We start from the raw sequence: 24590 nt of genomic DNA, 5'->3' as shown, positions 1-24590 counted from the left end.
TGTTAGTAATGGTCTTTAAATATATCTTAACTATCCTTTATAAGAACATATTGCATATTCAGTAGTAGGTACTATATGATATATGATATAAATGATAAATGTAATGCTTAACATTTTGGTATAATATACGAAACAATCATCATGAACAAACGCTAATTAAAATGGTACATGTATGGAATGCGTAAACATAAGAATATTTTATGGTATATTATATCTATGAACTCAGAAAAATGATTCATTTTTACAGATGCAAACACAAACGCATTACATTGTTTTTAAGTATGTTTACTGTGGGTTCATTTATTTTCGTTGAAAACAATTTTCGTGGATGAAGGAACACTTAAATGTTCGTGGACGTTTAATTTCGTGGTTTCACCGAAGTCTTCATACAAGCCTGTAGAAAAGTTTGTCATTCGTTGAACAATTAATTTCGTGGTACACCTTTACTCTAGAAATCCACGAAAATTAGTATCCCACGAATATTAATGAATCCACAGCATCCAATATTTGTTCTTGATAAGCTCAACATATAAACCAAGACTAGTCTTTGTATGACAAAGGCGCGTCTTGTGTAAAAAACGACCCACCAGTGACAATCAATAGTCTAAAAGACCAAATAAAGTGCAAATATAAAAAGCGTTGAGGAATCAAAATTCAAAAACAATTTGCAAAATAGACCTACGAAAATCTATTCCTGGGGTACAAAATCCTTAGTATTTCGAAAATTCGATGTTTTGTATCTATAATTATGCATATTTCGATAATAATTGATTATATTACATCTATAATGGTTCGTACTCGTTCAACGATGATTAGTTAAAGGAACATTATTCTTAACTTTCTATTCAAATGGAGTTTACATTTTCAATTTTTGCAAATTATAATTTAAGACACAAAGGTATGCCTAGATGAAAACATTAAAACATTCGGATTCGGGACAAAACTAACCCAGCGTGAAACCTATACATTGTAAATCTAACATTTTTGTTGAAATAAACATGGTTTTAGTACGTTACATACCCTCCAATATGTACTGCATCAACAACAACAGTGCATCAGCAGGGAACATAAATTGATTCTCCAGAAAAAAATGCATTATTTTAACACTCAGATTTTTAGAAATGGTAATTTCTTAAACCCTGTACGACAACATTCGTTAAATAGTCATGATATGCATGAATTGCTTAGATCGGGATTGCACGCTCAAATTTAAGAATCAAAATGCGAAAACAAGTTTGTGTTAATCAGTTGTTTGCTTACGTTTACCAATTTAGTTTTAACCTGTACAAAATGTAAAAGACAAAAAATCAAAAAAAACAGAAGCATAACAAAATAAATCATAAACTTAACAAACGTAAGTCACAAAAAACGCTTTGATTCAAATCTTATGAAAATGTGATGATTAATATGTGTGAACGTATTAATTAATGTATGTACATAGTTCTAATAGCCATGTACAGTTGATTCCATATTATTCGTTGGATACCAATCTTCGTGTATTTCGTGGATATGGAAGAACCACGAATTTAAATGTTCAAGGAATGTTGAATTTATTTTCTATAGGAATGTATACTGAGTTTGTCAAAACCACGAAATTAAATATCAACGAAAATGCAGATTTCCGTCAATCAACGAAAATTTGCACCGACAAAAATAAAAGAAAACATTATATTTAAACAAGTTGGATATTTCAACTTCAAATTATGCATTTAAAGGTTCGTACAAATAACCAATTGCATTGTTTGGATACATTACCAGTTTTGAGAATGCATGAATGCATTTAGTATAATACATAACAACCTAAAATAAATATTTAACAGACATAATACATCATAAATGCGTTGTTTCAAATCTTTCTGATAAAGTTTCCCAATCTCCGTCTTCTATCAACTTATTAATCTCTTGAGATATAAGAGTGTCATCAGGGGCAATAACTTCACACACATAACGAATTTTCTTTGATCGTGTCCAACTAAAACTGTTATCAAAGCACAAGAAATCTGAAAATGAAGAAAACAAAGAGACAACTAAAATATTGTTAACTAAAGTATATTGTATTTTGATTGATTTATTGTTGGTTTGATATTGTATATTATCATACATTAATGCTACAGTTTAAATTTAAAGGATTTCCTTTGCAGAATGCTGGTAACTTAGCTGCTTAATCTTATAGCAATAAGACTATACATTTACTCTCCGTGGTTATGCCAAAATGTTATGCTTATGTAATATTCACGAAGTGTCAGTATGATTCGCCCTCTTTTACAAACTATATGATTTCAGAAATTATCTAAAGTTGTGTTTTGTTTATAAGTAAAGAAAACCCAAAACCCAAATATATGGAATAATTTGACAAAAAGCCTATCGACATGAACTCTGAATTTGTTATTCAAGGCTTTGAATTTCTGGTAAATCCTTTTTATCACCTGAATATCAAAAATAAATATTAAGAATTTTGAAATAAAGTCTTTTAAATACAAAAAAAAATAAAAGTGAATACAACTGGCTTGCAGCAAAATAGTATTGTCTTTTAAGATATGTCTTGTTATTTGGATGCTTTTCACATGTGTTTAGGTCAAAAATATTCTAGGTATCACGTAGACAAAAATTTACATGGTCTTAGAACTTTTAATTTCTTTGTAATATATTTAGGTATAGTAAGTAGATCAAGGCTCTTTAAAAATCGACAAACAACTTTCATCGTAATGTATCTGCAGTGTACCAAGTCAATAATACGACAGTTGTTATCCATTCGTTTGACATGTTTGAGCATTTGATTTTGCCATTTGATTGGGAACGTTCTGTTTGAAATTTTCCTCGGAGTTCGGTATTTGTGTTAATTTACCTTTTACACATAGATCTTAATCCTTATTGTTCCTTTTTATCCTGTTATTGTTGTAGTAACATTTATAATACTTATGATATTTTGATTTAACCCTTGTTCATTATTCTTCCCTCAATGATTCAATATCAACAGCTTATTCATGTTCTGGTCTTTCATGCTTATTATGTTCCCCCATTTTCCCTAACCCGATACCATGAATAAAACTTTCAACAGATATCAGTAGCGTTTATCGATAGTAAAATTGTCTACTTCATCGATTTATTTCATTTCAACATTTTCTGAAATAATGATTAATCATTTATAAATCTTGCATTTTTGTAGCTCAAATACAAGCACAATAACGACAATTTGAGTTGTAGATAAATTCTCATATGAACCTGCATGTTAAAATTTATTTCAATAACGGCAACCTATCTTTTTTATGTACTTCATTTCGATTTTCAGTTTCGATTTTGATGCGACTGTCATACAAGTGAGATCTAGAGTTGTAAAATGCTATAAAATTAGGCTCAATCTACCATTTTCTACATACAAATATGAATGTACCAAGTCAGGAATATGACAGTTGATATCTATTCGTTTGATATGTTTGAGCTTTTAATTTTGCCATTAGATTTAGGACTTGAAATTGTCTCGGAGTTCAGTTTTTTTTGTGATATAACGTTTTTTCCGAAGGTAGAATTTCCTTGTCTTTCCTTATTAAAAATACTTGCAGATGCCATCTGATCAATTTGTATGCCAAAGGCGACCAGATTGGTAATATTAATTGTTGTTGCCCCAATGTGTATAAACTATTTGTCGATTCACCCACCACCAGATCTAATGATATGATTTACAAACAAAAAAGTAAAATAGCAAGATACTGAACCCCTGACTTGGAACAGGTATTTTCATTTAATAATTAGATGGTGGCTTAAAGCTGGTTTTATAACTAGTTAAACATCTCACTTGTATATCAGATGCAGTAAATTGAACTATATTGACAACACAAAAAGTCAGTTGAATTGAGTCTAAAATGCAGTTTTGTTTTAAAAACTTCCAAGAGTATATACACGCGTATGTTGTAATCAGACAAGCAATAAGTAAATTAAACAATTAACATACATTTCCCAGTCTTCTCACAAGTATGAACACCATCTTCTAATACATGGTGACTATTGACTCTGGTCACTTTGCTGATAATTTCATACTTTTCATTTTCTTCATAAAGGAGACCAAATCCAACATCATGGTCTTCCGATTGAAATTCCCAACTGAAATAAAAACAAAACATTTGCATTCAATTGTGTTTGCGTGGTATCGTTCCTTTTATTTCAAAGTTGCTTGATAAGTTTTTTGTAAGTTTATCGTAATGTTTTATAATAACTAATTAAAGATATCGGGATAATATTCCATACATCTTCAGTGATAATTGCGATCTTGGAATATTTAGGCAGCATAAGTTTAATAGCGTTGTATCTACGAATATACAAATCAAATTACAAACAAAAACCTAATAGAATCCCAAAGATCTCGAAAACGGACGGAAATAAGTTGCATAGGCGAAGTAAGCTCCTGTTGCTATAAATAAACTCCTCATAAGTACCAGGGTTAAATTACGCCTGACGCGCGTTTCGCCTACAAAAACAATATCAGTGACGCTCGAATCCAAAAAAGTTTAAAAAAGCCAAATAAAGCACGAAGTTGAAGAGCATTGGGGATCAAAATTCCTAAAGATTTTGCCCAATACATCTTAAGTAATCTATTTCTGAGGTAGAAAAGCCTTAGAATTTAAAACTTCAAAAGTTTTGTAAACATTTAATTTTTAAATATGACCATATCAATGATAAATCATGTCAGCACGGAAGTGCTGACTACTGCAGTACTAGACTGGTGATACCCTTAAGGAATTTAAACTCCACCAGCATCGACCCGGTGGTTGTAAATAAACTCATCATAGATACCAGGATTAAATTACGTCAGACGCGCGTTTCGTCTATAAAAAACTGATCAGAAACGCTCGAATAAAAAAAGGCCGAATAAAGCACGAAGTTGAAAAGCACTGAGGATCAAATTTCCTAAAAGTTTTGCCAAACACAGCTACAATAATATATTCCTGAGGAAGAAAAGAAATAAATGCATCACCCACAACGCGAATCAACACTCAGTCAAAATGTCAAAATAAAAAAAAGAAACAATCACCAGACGAATATTAAGACGAATTGATTTAAGCTTCAAGCAAGCTGAGAAAATGACACAGTGAACCAATTCATTATGGTTAACCTATGTAATGTAGAATATAGCAGTGCAACAATGTTAAAACTTTAATAGTTAAAACTAGTTTATAGCTCGTATATCAAAATGTCAGTCACAAACAATTCTTTCTTGTATGAATATCATAAAACGTGTGTATAGCCGACTATACAGTATAAGTTATTCGTCGTTGAAGACCGTATGATGGCTTATAATTTCTTACATTCCTTTCATTAGAACTTTGGTGAATAGGTGTCTCATTGGTAATCATACTACATCTTCGTTTTTAAAGTTGTCCAACCTCAACATTTTGATGAACACTGGATCGGCAAATGGGTTGTCAGTACAAAGAAAAAAGAAAAGAAAAAAAATGATATGATCTACTTGAAAGTGCTTCACCAGATCTAGAAGGGATAACACAGATCTTCTGCAGAAGTTTCATGCCTAGTTTTTTGCTTGTAGACGGTAAAAAGTCGTCACATGCAACGTCGTGTATTGTTAATTCATGTTTGTACCAAATCATATGTTAGAATAGCCAATTCAAGCTTAAAAGAGTTCTTTATGAGTTTCAATCATAATCGATTATAATTTATTGTTTCACAAATTTACAATCATATTGAAATTATTAAAACAGGGATCTTCACTGAAATAGCTGTACCAGTGAAGAAATCTGTTAACAGCATATGATATATTGTTGTTGAATAAAAAATATTTTTTTTACACATAACAAGACTTGTAATTCCACGAAGAATTTGTTAGAATCATATTGTTTCTGAGAATGGTTGTAATCATTACATTTCAACATTTTTGCTTGCTACACATTATCAGAAAAAGATATAAGGAGTTTCAAGAAGACTGACACAATCCAACCATTATCATAACCATGATCATGTCTAAAATTTCAAAGCCGACAATTTAAATTAACGGGATTGACCATTAATTGTATATGTTAAATCTTGCCAACAGCTTTATTGAAATTAGGAATTGATGTAGACATTTTTCATGTGCTAATATTTCCACCAGCTTCATAAAAATTAAAAGTTGATATGGGTAGTTGAATTTCAATAAGCATTAGTTTGAATTTTGCTATCAATAACTTCTTTGGGAAACGTAATGCTAAACTTTTGTTTTTTATCTAAAGGCCATTGAAATTCATGCATAACAAAACAACTAATATCATCAAGTCGAAAATAGTTACCTTATTACACTACCCGGTTTATCTACTCTGTATTCTAAGTAAAGTTTATCACCACGAGGGACGGTAGCGGATTGCATTTGTGATATGTTGTCGGAATTCTGAAGATAATATTTTTCTGGGACTGTCCCTCCTTGGCAAATCTGTAAAATATCGATATAATATTTCCATATAATGAGCACACGTTACTATCTATTCTAATCATTTAACATAATGAACATAAAATAAAATTAATATACACCCTATTGAACACATTGATTTGCAAAAAAAAATAAGCAAAAGGTATGAGATTTATAATAAAATTGAGAATGAAAATAGGGAATGTATCAAAGAGACAACAACCCGACCATAGAAAAAACAACAGCAGAAGGTCACCAACAGGTCTTCAATGTAACGAGAAATTCCCGCACCCGGAGGCGTCCTTCAGCTGGCCCCTAAACAAATATATACTAGTTCAGTGATGATGAACGCCATACTAATTTCCAAATTGTACACAAGAAACTAAAATTAATATAATACAAGACTAACAAAGACCAGAGGCTCCTGACTTGGGACAGGCGCAAAAATGAGGCGGGGTTAAACATGTTTATGAGATCTCAACCCTCCCCCTTAACATCTAGCCTATGTAGAAAAGTAAACGCACAACAATACGTACACTTAAAAATTAGTTCAAGAGAAGCCCGAGTCTGATGTCAGAAGATTAAACCAAAGAAAACAGGCTACTAGCAGTTAAATGACATGCCAGCTCCAGAGTGAGACTTCAATTAAACTGATATAAGTTATATTTGATAAACTGCAAAAACATGTAAAGTAATCGCATATTTTTGTATGTTAGGACATTATTAGACGCACATTAAATGTCTACACATGACAACTAATTTGTTTTACCACAGAAAAAAACACCAAAGAAGTTCCTGCACGACCAATAGCATATATTGCCTTAATTGCCTTATTACTATATAACATTTGTATCATGTGACACACCTATTGTTGATGTTCTTACCTTCGTAACACATTTCGGATTTCCGTCTGGGTCTGTTAACTTTCCACCATAGCAGGCTGGTAAGTTGTCTGGATCAACGTAACGTAACAATAAGTCTTTGTAATCATCTATATGTAACAAAAGAAATTAGTATTTTATAACTATAAAAAATACCGTATTGGTAGTATTTCATCAAGTCAACATTACATTTAAAAATTGTAATTAAACAAATTGCTCCATCTTCAAATGCAAACACGTAATTGATGGTAAACCAATTGGTTTGCGGTCATTAATCCATTATATTTTTGCTATCTCTTTTAAAAGCTATACTTTTACTCCTAACCATGTTCATAGTCTTCTCTTAAAATCTTATATTCATAACTTTTATAGCATTGAAACTGAACATTTATCTTCTACAAGACTTAAAAGAGGAAAACAGCATTCTATCGTCTGTCATGTTTCCTTTATAATACTTAACCAGTATTGAAAACCTTTTTCAACATAGACGAATGCAGCTTTAACGTATAAACTAATTACATATCCAACAGTCGCCTTGATACGGTGAAAACAGCACTTTTAGCAAATTAATGAAAATGAAGTACCAAATCCCATCATATGAAATTATTTTCGGTTGCTTTGAACGCATACCATCATCGTATGCAGTAATTTAAAACTTTACTGTTTGACAGGTTATGCAGAGGGGACAAAAGTCATGACTTTTCCAAGTAAGGAAAATGATAGTTGTTATATTATAGTTCGTTTCTGTGTGTGTGGCAATGTCGCCTTTTTTTGTAGCACCTAAGTATTTCTGTTTTCTCGTTGTTTTTATCTTATAGGTGTTGCTATCGGGTTTAGTTTGTAACACGGATTTTTTTTCTCTCAAATCGGTTTATGACTTTCGAACAGCGGTAGTATACTGTTGCCTTTATTTACAAAAAAATTTCAGTACATTAATCAACCATATGGGGAAATGTTCCATTGTAAATGGTATGATTCTCTAATACTCTATAGCTATCAGTATATGTGTTTTTTGCGCTAAAACCTTATAATCTAACTAACGTAAAGGCCAATGGGAATTTACATAACGTTTACCTACTTTATAAAATGTATGGATATTATGCTTTAATATAATTACAAAAAGTATCTAAATATAGCACAGCACATACCTCCTTTTACATGTATTTTCTGTTTCATTTCATCACTGATCAATGGTCTTGCAATTTTATACAGTAGTGGAAATATTCGTGGTGCTACAAAAATATTGTTAAGATATATAGAATTTGTTTCGAAATGAATAAGACATTAACTTCATACTCAAAGTGTTACTCTCTCCCCAAGGTGTTAAACTTTTGTGAGAAGGTATCTTCAATTATTTGCAGTTCATTTTATTTTGTATATGTGTATAATATCCCCCTTCGGATTTCGTGTATTACAACTAACTAATTAGACAACTTAAACATAACTTGTACTTGATTTCCAACTGGCATTTAAAAGCAATTTATTTTTTTGGGTTGCCTTCCAATTTTTCAGAATAAAATGGATGTTTATTTCTATGAAAACCGGAACATAATTGAAAAAAATATGCAGTACAGTTTTAGCTGAAAAGGTATCTTTACATTATGAAAACGATCAAGTTTAATAGACAGCAAACACATGAGTCCAGAGGAAACTGTGTGGTTACAAAACCATAGCATATCCTGTATCACAATTTTAGGAAAACAGTGCACAATAAACAATTATATAATTACTTAAACAAATGATCCAACGTTCCGTATTGATGAATGTGTGATATAAACATGATGTTAAGACGACTGAACTCGATTATGATGATATAAATGGGAGTCAAAGGTGAAAAAAGATGCCATTTAAACAATTCATCACTTACCATTTATAACTAACAAACGTCTCATCATTTCTGGATAATTATCTTCTAATATCTTCACCAAATGCAAATACATCTGCATCCCTATATCGAAAGTTACAAAATGAGTTGTGGTAGCAAATCATTATATATTACATTGTACTACACACAATAAGTGAGGTGCGTCTTAATAGCTTATTCCATTTTTCTTCATCTTTACACTACCAACCTTAATATTAACATTTGCAAGCCAGAACCGTTGTTGGTTTTTTGATAGTTGTTTCATTATTAAAACATAGAATAACTTTTGATTTATATTATTAAACTATTATCTCTCAGGTATACAGCATTTTTGCTGAGGCAAATGTAAAAACAACGATTAACATTATCGTGCACTCAATATACAGATATATGTACTTATCAAGATGGTCTCAACAACCTATTCGAGTTATCTTGCTTTAAACAGTACTCATTCATCAACATTGGAAAGTAACTCGCGCATGTCACCATTGCATACACAAGAAAATGATAATACCAAGTCAGGAATATGACAATTGTTTTTCCATTCGTTTGATGTGTTTGAGCTTTTGAGTTTGACATTTGATAACGGACTTTTCGTTTTGAATTTTCCTTGGAATTCTGTACTTTTGCTATTTTACTTTTCGCGTTGCACAGTTAACTTTAGTAGTAAGTTACGGATACAGCGATTCTTTATTTCATCTTAGCATCATCTTTGATGAATCTACTTTAGTAGTAAGTTATGAATACAGCGATTCTTTATTTTATCTTCGCATCATCTTTGATGAATCTGCCAGTATATAAGATGTCCTCATGATTCAATAAACATAGGTAATATTTACGACATTCGTCACTACTCGGGGGTTCTGTTCCTCTACCTACATTATACAGCGGATGACTAGATGCAGAGAAGCGAATTCGCCCGAGGTTAGCCAGTTGGTATTTATGAAAGACCATTATAATTGTATACATTAAAAAGATGTAGGGTAAACCCAATAACAATACAATTACGTTTGTGTTCTTATTTGTTTCTAAATGAACAAGTATAACTTGGAAAATATTATGTCGACTTGTAAGCCATTTAGTGTGGTGTTGTATATATCTATGCAACCACCATTACAAGGAGAACCTATGACTTACAGACGTGCATACAATTTAATACAAGTACACAGTGGCAATCCCGTTCGTAATGTTTAGGAAGTAGTTTAAAAAGTATAACCCAAATACCGAATTTCAAAGCAAATTTAAAAAAAAAGAACATATTCATTGTTAGGAAAGCGAATCAAACCTACCTGGAACCCATAACATTGAAGTTCCTGTATCGGCCATATCAAATATAACTGTCAAACCATCAACTGGTCGTCCAAGCTATAAAACAAAGACAAAGAATAGCTAGTTTATTATAACAAGATTAATAACTGTTCTGAAAAAAAATACAGTATTTGTCTGATGATATACTAAGGTTGCATTGAATCTATATGTACGTCAGTGGATAGATTTATAACTAGTACAAGTTTGATAGATTTAATCATTTACAAAAGTCCGTGTCAAAAATGTCACTACTTTACGTAATTTATTGTCTCATGTTTGAACTTGCATGTTCCTTTGCAGATAATGTGCATATCACGCGTGATGCAACGTCCGCACTATGTACTTATATTATGTCAAATTTGGTAATGTTTGTATACAATTAGTGATTGTTTTGTCGCTAATGATGCAGCTAAATGGGTGGCGTGCAAATCATTTTAAAAAGTTAAATCAAGTTATGTTTTTCCAAATTAAAACAAAATGAAATAAGTGCACTAACGAATTTCGACTGATTGACCATATATATCCGAAGTATGTTTACTAAACTCTTAATAAAAATGAGGTGAAAAAGAAATGAACATGAAAATAAATATTATTTTATGTTAATTAAGGATAAAAACAAATTAACACTTAATCAAATAGATAGTTTTTACAAAGTAGGGTAACTGGTATAAAGTACAAATAACAACGAATGTCACTAGAAAAAGTGGTATCCCTAACAGAAGTAGACATTTTGTCAAAAGTTCTCTACTCAAAGCTCTACCAGTGGTATTTGTCATGATCACTAGTGGCACTTATCATGTTTCTGATGAAGTTTAAAGTAGTGTAAGTGCACACATAATGTAGAATGGCTATTGAGAAGAATATATGTTGTAGAAAAAATAGCCCACTATAAAGAGCAATTAAAACATTATAAACTCGTTAAGTCTGGCAATTACATGCAGTTTCGATTGTAGTGATTTACCTTTTTGCTTTGTTCTGCCCAGTCTTTGATTCTAGTGATTTACCTTTTTACTTTGTTCTGACCAGTCTTTGATTCTAGTGATTTACCTTTTTACTTTGTTCTGACCAGTCTTTGATTCTAGTGATTTACCTTTTTACTTTGTTCTGCCCAGTCTTTGATTCTAGTGATTTACCTTTTTACTTTGTTCTGCCCAGTCTTTGATTCTAGTGATTTACCTTTTTACTTTGTTCTGACCAGTCTTTGATTCTAGTGATTTACCTTTTTACTTTGTTCTGCCCAGTCTTTGATTCTAGTGATTTACTTTTTTACTTTGTTCTGCCCAGTCTTTGATTGTAGTGATTTACCTTTTTACTTTGTTCTGACCAGTCTTTGATTCTAGTGATTTACCTTTTTACTTTGTTCTGCCCAGTCTTTGATTCTAGTGATTTACCTTTTTGCTTTGTTCTGCCCAGTCTTTGATTCTAGTGATTTACCTTTTTACTTTGTTCTGCCCAGTCTTTGATTCTAGTGATTTACCTTTTTACTTTGTTCTGCCCAGTCTTTGATTCTAGTGATTTACCTTTTTACTTTGTTCTGCCCAGTCTTTGATTCTAGTGATTTACCTTTTTGCTTTGTTCTGCCCAGTCTTTGATTCTAGTGATTTACCTTTTTACTTTGTTCTGCCCAGTCTTTGATTCTAGTGATTTACCTTTTTACTTTGTTCTGCCCAGTCTTTGATTCTAGTGATTTACCTTTTTACTTTGTTCTGCCCAGTCTTTGATTCTAGTGATTTACCTTTTTACTTTGTTCTGACCAGTCTTTGATTCTACTGATTTACTTTTTTACTTTGTTCTGCCCAGTCTTTGATTCTAGTGATTTACCTTTTAACTTGGTTCTGCCCAGTCTTTGATTCTAGTGATTTACCTTTTTGCTTTGTTCTGCCCAGTCTTTGATTCTAGTGATTTACCTTTTTACTTTGTTCTGCCCAGTCTTCGATTCTAGTAGTTTACCTTTTTACTTTGTTCTGCCCAGTCTTTGATTCTAGTGATTTACCTTTTTACTTTGTTCTGCCCAGTCTTTGATTCTAGTGATTTACCTTTTTGCTTTGTTCTGCCCAGTCTTTGATTCTAGTGATTTACCTTTTTGCTTTGTTCTGCCCAGTCTTTGATTCTAGTGATTTACCTTTTTACTTTGTTCTGACCAGTCTTTGATTCTAGTGATTTACCTTTTTACTTTGTTCTGACCAGTCTTTGATTGTTGATTCACACTGAAGAAGTTTTGTTTTCTCCAGGTCAGATTTTTTTGTAGAAAACATAAGTCCTTTGATATCAAGTTTTCCAAACAATTCCACGCGTAGTGGGGAACCATCAATGGCATGACCACAAAATCCACCAGTTAAGTATTTTCGTAATACCTTAGGGTGTAATAAAAAATATATCATGATTTCAAATCGTATGATATACTGTATATACGTACAATGGGTGTGTATTTTCCCTGTTTTATTTGTCAATCTAAAATAGTTGTAATTCGATGAAAAATTGTTTTCTAAATGTATGATAAGTTTAAATTTGCTACAAAACTGAGTTGATGATATAAATGAATAATAAAATGAATAGCTACCTAATGTAGATCTGAGTTATCACATTTGTTTAGATTTTTCACAAACGATTTACATACAAAAGGTTCAAAGATCGCACCTAATCCATTCACCACCGTAAGACGATATTATGTTCGTCATTATTGTCTGTTTTTTATGTTGATGTAAATTTTGTTAACCAAAAGAGTTAAAGGATATCGGTCCTTAACTTAAAACAACGATGATAAATTAACTCTAGTGGTAAATCTTCTACTATCTAGGTTATGTACTTTTACTGTAAGGCCATTCGCTTTCTTATTTATTTTTGCATTGTGAATATTTGTCTAAATAAGGAATGACTATAATATGTTTTCAAAAAAAAAAACAAAAAAAAAACCAAAACTATAATATGTTTTCTGTCTATGAAGAAATAACATAAAAAAGGTGGTGCACACTGATTAACACGTGTTATTTCAGACAAAAATCATGAAAAAACGTTGACGGCGTCACGGTCAAATGATAAAATCATTTCTATGAGCTTATAGGCAAAACAACGTCAGTAAATCAGAAGAAGGGAAATAACTCTTGTTTAATTAATACCTCAGGTGGCTTGTACTCTTGAAGTAGAGTATTGACTCTTATCTTTTGTTTGAATTCGATGCTCTGTTGAAAATAAAAAAAGACAAGAAATGTTAAATCATTGATATGTTTGTCATACCTAATAATGAGTATTTTCGAATCAATTGTGTGAAAACTTTTAATTCATGTTAAACATTAAGCCATACGTATCTAATCAATTGAAATACTAAAAAATATGTTAGTTTTTACAGCTTACAATATAAAAAAAAGAAGATGTTGCATGATTGCCAATGAGACAACTATCCATTAGAGACCAAATGGTACACAAATAAACAGCCATAAGTCATCGTACGGCCTTCAGCAGGGAAAACCAAGAATTATCCCCAGTACATGAATGCCCCACTTGCACTATCATTTTCTATGTTCAGTGGACCGTGAAATTGGGGAAAAATTTTAATTTGGCATTAAAATTAGTAAGATCATATCATAAGGAACATGTGTACCAAGTTTGAAGTCGATTGGACTTCAACTTCATCAAAAACTATTTTGACCCAAAACTTTAACCTGAAGCGGGACAGACGGAAGAGTGAACGGGCTGACGAACGGACGGTAAAACGGACGGCCAAACGGACGAACAGACCGCCAAACGGACGAACAGACCAGAAAACATAATGCCTCTCTATTATCGTAGGTGGGGCATAAAAATAGTCAGCTATTAAAGGCCCTGATATCACAAATGTAAAACAATTAAAACGAGCAAACTAACGGACAGGTCTGATTAATGCCAATGTACAATAAATGAAATAAAAAAGCTACCCTTTTGCTAAAAAATGAAAAAAAGACCATATCAGTTTTTTTCATAACCCCTTGTAATTCCATATAATCACGTTTGTAAAGTATGACTTCAAATTTTGTTTTCAAATGACTCATTCAAGCATATATAATACATAGATATATGCCATATGTTGGATGGTTAAATAGTCTATGTGCACTGACTCTCTAAATATCGATTTGATTGTATAAATGCTATAAATAATATCAAATTGATTAAACACAGTATATATATATAGTATACCAATGTTCAGTATGTGGTTTGATGACGCACGTATAAATTACAGTTCTGTATGACGCTAAAATAATTTAAATACCAAATACTCTGGTTTCATAAGGTTTAAAAAATATAGTACTACAAAAACTTTTTTTTTGTTACATCACGATATGTTTCTTTACAATTTGCATTAAATACTGTTTAAACTTTAGGTAGTGAGTTTTCATAAGATTGAACAAACGTTTTGAACATTTAATAAAAGGAAATGTCATCCAACTCAGATATTATAGACTACCAACTCAGAATTCTGTATATATGAATCCGAATTTTCGCTCAGAAGATGAACGAACTCGGGTAACTACATTTCGTCCTCCTAATATATTTATTTAATAAAATAGAAGAACAGTATTGAAAGATGAACAATCATTCAAAACATCGTTTTGCTCATGCAAGTAATAATGCAATTGTTATAGCCATACAAATAATGGTACTCATTTAAATGACCAGCCCTTATAAACATTTTTACAGTTCATCCCTTTGTTGTGTGTTCACACAACTGTTCTAGGTTAGGAAAGGGTTAAACGCGACGGTGTATAAAGATGTTTAGTGCGGTTTTGTTCTGTATGTCTCTTGCCGAATTCAAGTCAGTAGCAGGAACTTATTTATTTGGTTGTTGTTTATTGCTGTCCGCCATATTACTTGTTTTTTGTATAAATTTAGAGACAACAAAATAACTGATGTGAAGCTATCACTAATATACTGATAATATACAAATTAGGTAAACACACAAAAAATAAAGAATCGTATGACCTCCAAATTTATCGACACCGGAAATAACGACAGAATAAGCGTGGTCTGATATGAACACATCACTGTCGATCGAATTTATAATCAGTCGAGATGTACAAATCGTAAACAAGACACAATATCGTGAAATTACTGATCTGACGACTAATCTAAAAGCGCGTCTGGAGTATTAAAATTGGAAACATTGATTAATGTCCATAGTATGCCACTATACATACTTAGCAAACATGTCACCAAAGAGAAGAAGGAATAGTCACATCCTAACGTTCGCCAATTTGCAATGGTGACCACAAAACTTGTGTATGAAGATTTACGTAGTTCTCCCTGACACCTCTGTTTGATCAGTTTTGTGTAAAAGCATAACTCTTTTAAAGTCCTTTCATTTTGAACATGAACGAACGTAACGTATTAATTGGAATATGTTAACGCAATACGATGGACATAGGTTATGTTACTGGTAGCTATGGGATGTCGAAATCATCACATGTGTCATAGATTCTGGTGTCAATGTCGAGGGAAAGATCAAGATATATGAAGCATACCTTTCAGTTTCGGTACTATCATTACTCCCAGTACTACAGAATCTCTATAACTATAGTGGTCTTTTCATCTAGGGCAAAGCATAGTCCTATAACATATGACTTCCTCTTCTCTATTATCGTTTGCGTGCCTATTTTTCATGTGTTTTTTTTAGCAAAACATACAGCCATTAGAAAAGAATAAAATGGCAAATTACGAAAACAAGTGAATAAAAACAATCAGAAAACTAAGATAAAGAGTTACTATCGCATCATAATCAAACAGGAACTATCGCCCCACGATCATGTTGTAGAAGACTAGGGGAAAGCATGATTTGTATTATGTCATGCTGGTCGTTATTCTAAAGAAGGCATTGAACTGAAGATTGACTACCAGAACTAAATAATGAAAAAAATATATATCATTGTTAAACGACTAATACCATACACCACAGACATACATAGCTATAACCTTTTGAAACCAACCCAACCTCATTATATATCATCCTATCTTTTATGAACCATATGGTTACATATAAAGTTTGGTCATTAAACCAGACCACACAAACAAAAAATCAGGTCATTAGTTTTATTTCTTGGCGATCAATGTTGGTCCTTACAAAAAAGTGTGTAATGTTTAAGTATACTATATATTATGCATTAGTCATCATTGACAAACTTCACGGTGAAGATTAAAGTAATTTGATTTAAAATGTTATATAAAAATTTCTTACGTTTCGTAACATTTGTTCCGCTTTTTTGACATCAAAGCATCGAGCTGTAATTAAAACACAATAATAAAATCATTAAAAATCATTAAGAAGTTAACTCTAATTCGTTTTTGCAATGAAAAGTAAAATAACAAATTACCTAACTTCAAGGACAATATAAAACGAATGGTACAATCAAAAGCTCTAACACACCAAACGAAAGGAAAACTTCTATTATATTCCTGACTTGGTACAAGCATTTTGTTAGGTAGAAAAATATTGATTAAACCTGGTTTAATGCATGAAATGATAAAAGATGTTTAACTTCAAGTTATAGTTTTTAGATTTTGTTAGGTAATGTTATCGTTTATTTTGCTGCTATCATAATTATACTACGTTGAATCACTTAACTTACACAATTACTTTGACCACTCAAGTATCGCAACAAGTATCAGGCGCGGATTCAGACATTTTAAAATGGAGTTGATGGTCCCCCCAGGATTGGCCACTTAGAACTACTAACCCTTCTAGAGCACCATATACTGAATCTCACATAACCCCGTTGTGTTTGTGATGATAATGTTTTCTTTATAGTGTGTGGTCTGTCTTTCTTTTAACTATGTCATTTTCTCATTTTCTTTAGTTCAACTTTTGAATGTTTACTGCTCCCCACAATATGTTTTTGTTTGTGTTTTATCTATTCAATGTTTCCATGTGCTATTTAATGTAGGATTGTCTATAATAAAAGTTATTTTTACATATCATTAGTTTTAATTGTTGGTTTCTGGTTTTGCGTTGAAGAGCATAAGATTGTCTGGAACTACTATGTATCTGCTAAAATACGACAACAGCTTATTTAAAGATGATCAATTTGTTTGATATTCTATAATTTTGAAAGTTTGTATAAAGAGACAAAAATCCTTACCTCGAAGCCATTTTTCCAAATCATAGCTATTTTGGTCTGCAATGTCTTTTGTATTTTCTTGAAGCTTAAATTATATACACAAATACGTTAACAACAAGCTGAAAGCTCATTATTTGAATATAAGATAAGATAAGATAAGAAAATTTTTATTAATCAATCATGGTGCCAAAAATTTGAGCTATAAAAATCAAATGAATGAATTACAAAATAAAGCACAGAAAACGATTAGAATGATTAAAGTACATTTATACAACAACAAAAAAAAAAAAAAAAAAAAAAAAAAAAATTATATTTATTTTTTTACATTTTTGGTGCTTTGTGTCGATCACATGAGTTGTTCTCTACTCAGCTGTTTGTATAGCTTGTTCTTGAGTTGTGTCAGTTATACCATTTTTTCCGAGTTAGGGCATTGTTAAAACACCAACATATAAAATATGTGTGCCCCAAGTCTGAACCCTGTTATTCTGTGGTTATCAGCTGCTGAATATCTTATTTGTTATTCCATTATTGTTTGGTACATAAGTCTGTTTTCATGTTTGCATTGTTTCACAATTTCAAGTCAGGATATAGCATTTTGATCTCAGATGGACAACAGTTTCATAGGCAATCACAATCTTCTAAATAAAAATTATAATCTAAGAAACATTAAACATGTTACCATAGAATATTAACAATCTGTTACTTTGAACTCTTTGATACTAGTATACTAACTGTAAACATTACCCAGCGTTTCTCATTGAGAAGATCACTGAAAATGGACGTAAGGCAAGCAAAGAATGAGGCGAAATTTCCTTTCTGTGAAACTAATCTATAGACAACTACACGGATGTGGAACTCATTTTAAAATTCAGAATTCTAGTTATGATAACAAATGCCTTATTCGAGACCGCATAAGTTTATGATTTCACACATACAACATTACGAAATGTGCATTTGTGCAATGTACCTATCCATAGTCTTCATACCAGAAAGAGAAGTGCACGTCTTAATGCGTCTTTGTATTTATCTTATACCTGCAGCAATGCCTTTTGTTCTTTCGGCGACAATGGTTTTCTGTTGTAACTGTTGTTAGCGTTGATATCGTTCATTTTGAAAAAAAAAGCTGAAATTAAAACAACTACATTACAGTATGATGTGTCATTGAACAATTGTCAAAATAAAAAATTCGATGACCGTTTCTAATTTTACTTTCTTTTACAATGAATGTATAAAGAAAAAAAAGTGAAATAACAAATTTAAAATACTGTACTCCGAGGAAAATTTAAAACGAAAAGTCCTTAATCAAGTTAAAAAATCAAGAACGGATGATGTTCTCTCACTAAATAAAATCAAACTTTGGTAACTAATATGCTGAACGCATCTATTCCATATAGTAATTGAGATACAGGTTATAACAGATACAGTTAATTCTGCCTCATATTATGAAGGACCCGTACTTCCTTTTACGACTTTTTTTAATAGGATGTTGCTATTAACATGGATGCTATTAAACCAAAAGGTCCAAGTAGTAAAGTTGAAATCTTCCTTCGTACGATTTACGGACGCTATCACGCGTTTATTGACCGTTATGGAATGAGAACTACCAAATTATACTTATTACCGGGTTTGTAACATGAGGAACACAACAGATGACAAATGTGGAACATGACCTACTTATTCTTCCGCTGCACCTGAGGTTACAGTCAGGTGGGATTTGTGTTGCTCAGTCTTTAATTTTCTATGTAGTGTTTTGTGTACTATTTTTTGTCTTGTTGTTTGTTGGTTGTTTCGTTTTTAGCATTGGAGTTTTCAGTTTATTTCGACTTATGAGTTTTTAAAAATGTTCCCCTGTATCTTTCGTCACTCTTTTGTAGTTTACTGTGTGCGTTGAGTGTTGCTCATTAATTGATGAAGGTCACCATAGTAACTTCTACGCCATTTTTGTCTCTGGTACATGTAGAGAGTTTTATCAATGACAAACAAGTCCCTAAATAATATCACGCCGACTCTAATTATAAAGTATTGAGAACATTTGTGTCTAAAACAAATCTGAAATCAAGTCTAATAATTATAATACTAATACCATATGACGCTTTTAAGCTTTTTGTTTTATTTAGAATAGAATCATCTTTTTCTAAAAGAATATTTATAGTTGAATCATACCAGTATTTTTTATACTATTGGAAAAGTCACAAATATTTAAGGCCACGTAATAAATTTCATTGCTACTTTTGAAAGTCATCATTGATCTTTAAAAAATGGCCAATGAAAATGTTGCAATTTCGTTTTATTAAGATTTTGTCTTTGGCAATATCTACGCTATGTTTCTCGTTTGAATTGTTTTATATTTGTCATTTCGGGACCTTTTATAGCCGACTATGCGGTATGGCCTTAAGTATGGGCCATAATTGGTTTTTTTTCTGTGTCATTGGAGAGTTGTCTTATTGGCAATCAGACTGCATCTTCCTTTTCATATCAACAATGATGATATATATCATTTGTATCTATTGTGCATGTAATTTTCTTTGCTCTTGGTTAATTGATACTACCAGGATAAGATGTAGCTTAGTATATTTAACTAATGTGCCAAACACTCACCTTAGGCTTAATACGTATCACAGTTTAATATCCATAAATCATCATTGTCTTAGATCAACAAATCTGAAACATAAATAGTGAACAAATTCATTAAGAACCCGTAGGTATTATATGGCTTATTTGCTGGTTAATTGATATTTATCTTTTTATATCTGAATCTGCATAACTGACAATCTGCAGGTAGCTATAATTACTAAAAGAAATGCAATCGACATTCGATATCAATAAACGAAGGTTTGAAATACACGCAAATAAGACAGCAAACAGACGATATAACGATAAAGCCATGTAGAAGGTAGGAAGCACCATACAATCGTCGACAATATGTGGTGTTAATACAACACAACAACGTCAAAATCGTTCTGCAATAAAAGTAATGAACAAATTAAACCAACAGTCAAAAAAATGTCTAATAGAATTGACATAAGTAACCACTGCGGCCTAGGTTACTGGCTTGTGTCGACCAACGAGCACTTTTTGAGCTCGAGATCATGCTCTGTATTTGATTGTCTATATATGAAAACCCGAACTTAAATACAGATTGTTTTACTTTACTATATATGAAATGTGTTTCGTTTATAAAACGTTTTCTTTCAGATCCCAGTTCCGCATTTTAATTTTACAGCAGATCATGTAAATAAGCATATTTAGTCTAAGACACGAGCCTGTTATTCAGTGGTTGTCGTTTGTTGATGTGTTATATATTTGTTTTTCGTTCATTTTTTGTACATTAGTTGGGCAAATAGTTTTCTCGTTTGAATTGTTTTACATTTGTCATTTCGGGGCCTTTTATGTCTGACTATCGACTTTGCTCATTGTTGAAGGCCGTACGGTGACCTATAGTTGTTAATTTCTGTGTCATTTTAGTCTCTTGTTTAGAGTTGTCTCATTGGCAATCATACCACATCTTTTTTTTAATATATATATTCAACAGATCAATATGCTTAACAGAGAGGGGACTCACATAGATTGAAATAAGTCCATTCCTTTATATTCCTTTCAAGAATAATCTGGGAAGAAACCAATTCGTCTTTGACTGAGCAGTGAAATGAATCGTAAAATGAAGATGTGGCATATTTTAATGTTTACATCATAGATGTACAAATTGTTTTATAAATCAATGATCCACAATGACATTCACGTGATTGTGACTCTGATGGATAGCAAAACTCATTAGTTATCTACTTTTTGATATAGTCACTGTACAACACTTTCGTGATCTAAATGTCAATGGTCATCACACCCGAGTTGGTTCGAGATTAACTTATAAGATACATTATATTTTCTTACTAGGTCATCTTTTAACTTGTGTGTTGATTTAACTCTAATAGTAAATGAAATTCAGTCAAGAACGAAAATAATTCAGTTCCCATTAAATTGTCGTAAATAAAAAAAAAGGATACTTTAAATTAATCCTGTTTTGTGTCAATAATAATAGGTAAACAGCTACAATCCTTGGCCTGTACACTTGTTTGTTTACGTCTGATCTTTTTATTTTTAAATTTCCACTCCAATAAGTAGCAAATAGATTAATTACATGCGTACTTTTAACAAAATATAAGTAAAAAAAAGCGAAGCAAGTGCCATGAAATTGTCATTTCAGGATATTCCATGTTTAATTCGTTTTCTGGAGTGTTTTGACATTTGACTTTTTCACTGATTATTTACAAGTTTGCGTCATGTGTACTATTTTAGAGTTCCTTATATAAAACGTTTCGAAGTATCGTGCTGTGCTTTCGATAAAAATAAACTTAAGATTCATATAAAAGTTTTATAAGTATTAAGAATATCGCAATTGCAAAGTCACTATATTATTAAAAGTATTGAAAAAAGATGATAATATTTCCTACATTGAAAAATGTCACCTCCATCAATTATAGGATTTATTATATTAAATAATACAAATATATTAAATAACAGAAGAACATATTTACCCAGTTGAAATTGTTTATAATACATATAGTTCCCAACAATCACTGCGAAAATAGTCCCGGAAGATCTTGCCAAAAACAAAAACAATTCAATAATAAATTTTTCAAATACCAAAACAGTCAATGGCCGAACTAAATCTGTCCACCTAATATATGTTAAGCCCACCGGCTAAATAATGGTCATTAAAATGACCAGTAGACGTCTAGACCAAAGAGATATTTAATAATCTTGACGGATAATGGGACTGGTTTTATAACACATTGTACTGTTTATTGTGTATTGAATAAATACATTTCTTATGTTTCTTTACTTAGCTTGTTTGTTGACATACTTTAAAAACGGTGTAAGTCCTATTATCAAGCCTCTCTTTGTGAGCTATAAACAATGTAGGTATCATATTCTTCAGCAATATCATTTCTGAAGCAATATATTAACTGATTTATTAGAAATTGCAATTGAGATGGTTTGACTATAAGAGTCTCTTAAGACTAATGACATATATGTGTCCTTCCGTAGCTCTCAGTCATTGGTTTTAACTTTAGTTATATATGCTGCTTTTCTGCACTGCGGAAGATTTTTTAGGTGACAAGAATGGGAAATAAATTAACACCTGCATAGAAATGTACCTTTGTCAAAAATATATTTATTTAATTTAAATAAAATGACTTTAATTACTAGAATAGATTGCCAAACAAAATCTAGCTTAAATTTTAGCTGTTATTAACTACATTTGATTTAAACGCAGCAAATTTAATTATTTTTACAAGACGATTATTGAGTATTGTAGTCAATTACACAGATGAGTGTTACAATTGTATACTTCTCCCTAAAGAGATATATTTGAAAGGCAATCAGTAGTAAAGGTAAAATTCAAAGTTTTCGAGCCATAAAGAAATCTTGATTTACTTTAAAATGCTATTTATTTTAATTGATGACGTTGAATTTACGAGTTCATAAAACACATGTGAACACGAATTCAAAATACATATGTTAATATTGAACATTATTGTTTAACCAAACATATGTGTCCTAGCTTGAACAATGACATAATTCAGCGTATATCCAACAATGACACCAATGCTTTATTCTCTAAAAAAACGAAAGGAGAAATAAAAACAAAGTTACAGAGAACGACATGCAGAATAAACATTAGAAAAGATCATATACATCCACTTTATTTGAAAAATTGGCGGGTAGCAGCCTACCACATCTCTTTATTATTACATAGCATGTTAGAAGTGAGCTAACATTTGTGTAGTTATAGTTTGAGATTACTCTGACGTCCAACGGCTGTTCTACCAGACAAGCTGGGGTCGTGGGAGATGTCGTAAGACCCCAACGCTTCAGCTCGTCTGGTTAATTAAACAGCCGTAGGACGTCAGAGTAATATCAAAGCCACGGCCCCAGCTTGTCTGGCAAAACACCCGTTGGAAGTCAGAGTAATCTCGGACGATACGATATGAAAACAACATGGCTCGCTTATCATTTTGATAAGTTTATACTGCTTTTTGACCAGAATTGGGTATAGGAAGAAACAGAACAAGAGTACATGTAAACTAATATCTGTAGAGTCCCAGTTGATGAATGACATTTCCTATTGTATTGCGACATTTACATAACATTAAGTACAACTTTATTTGCCTATTTGTTTGTTTGAAAGAAAATGTACTATTATTTTAACATACTGTTGCATCTAATGGACTATTTAAAAAATGATTCTAAACCCTACCCCTAAACTTGTTTGTCACATAGGAGTATTCATTAAGTATTCTTTAGAACTATTGAGCGTGCAAAAAAAACAGCGTCATATTTTTTACTCTAAATATGCATGTTTACTATTAAAGTGAAACTCGACTAGAGCGCTCATTTTTAAAAATGTTTTATATGTTTGAAATGTTTTATTATAATATCACGGTGCACATCTATACATGTAATTTAAAAAGAACAAACGTTTTTGTAATTATATTGTATATAAACGAACACAAATATATAACTTACAATTAAAAATGAATATAATGGAGTATACACACTGCAAAAATTAAACTAATACGTCTATTGTACAAAGAAATACTATTAAAATTGATAAAGTTAACGTATTTTATTTCATATTTGTAAATCTATATAAAATCATTGAGAAAAATGTGTTTTTAAAATTAGAACTGTCTTACCTTTGTGACTGACTGTTGCTGTTTATTATTTTCAGTTCGGTGCGTATCGATCTGCATGGTAAAGTATGCATGTTAATATGGCAAAGTCATCCTGGCTTGACATTGATAGCACTTAAAAGGTAAACTACCGGTCATGCCAGGTGAGGTGAGCGTCAGAATACAACCTGTCCGAATATAACATGAAAAATGTCACTTTTAAAAGAATAAAAGTAGAGCCTACCAAAAAGTAAAATCACAAAAAATACTTAACTCCGAAGAAAATTCAAATTGAAAGTACCTAAGAATGGCAAAACAAAAGATCAAACACAGCAAACGAATGAATACCAACTGTCATATTCCTGACTTGGTACATAGGCATTGTCTTAT

At 31.6% G+C, this 24590-nt stretch overlaps 1 protein-coding gene across 3 annotated transcripts; it reads right to left on the bottom strand.

The window, feature by feature from the left end:
* Positions 1-1692: 1692 nt before the first annotated feature.
* Positions 1693-24389, bottom strand: LOC134728200 (retinal-binding protein-like). Of its 3 annotated transcripts, none has more exons than XM_063592709.1 (14): positions 24225-24389; positions 20125-20187; positions 18561-18649; positions 17548-17611; positions 16647-16690; positions 13561-13623; positions 12610-12798; positions 10426-10501; positions 9140-9220; positions 8421-8504; positions 7276-7382; positions 6276-6415; positions 3950-4098; positions 1693-2000 (listed from the first exon to the last, which is right to left on the bottom strand). In XM_063592709.1, the coding sequence occupies exons 3-14, from the start codon at positions 18633-18635 to the stop codon at positions 1831-1833; spliced, it is 1242 nt and encodes a 413-aa protein (XP_063448779.1). In that variant the 5' UTR covers positions 18636-18649; positions 20125-20187; positions 24225-24389; the 3' UTR covers positions 1693-1830. The 3 variants fall into 3 exon arrangements, with proteins under 3 accessions (XP_063448779.1, XP_063448778.1, XP_063448780.1); XM_063592708.1 differs by lacking the exon at positions 24225-24389 and adding an exon at positions 22059-22263; XM_063592710.1 differs by lacking the exons at positions 13561-13623; positions 24225-24389 and adding an exon at positions 22059-22263.
* Positions 24390-24590: the final 201 nt, after the last annotated feature.

The sequence above is a fragment of the Mytilus trossulus genome, chromosome 8 (assembly GCF_036588685.1).
Source record: "Mytilus trossulus isolate FHL-02 chromosome 8, PNRI_Mtr1.1.1.hap1, whole genome shotgun sequence".
Classification (NCBI taxonomy): Eukaryota; Metazoa; Mollusca; class Bivalvia; order Mytilida; family Mytilidae; genus Mytilus; species Mytilus trossulus.
This window is presented reverse-complemented; position numbering and strand designations above follow the sequence as displayed.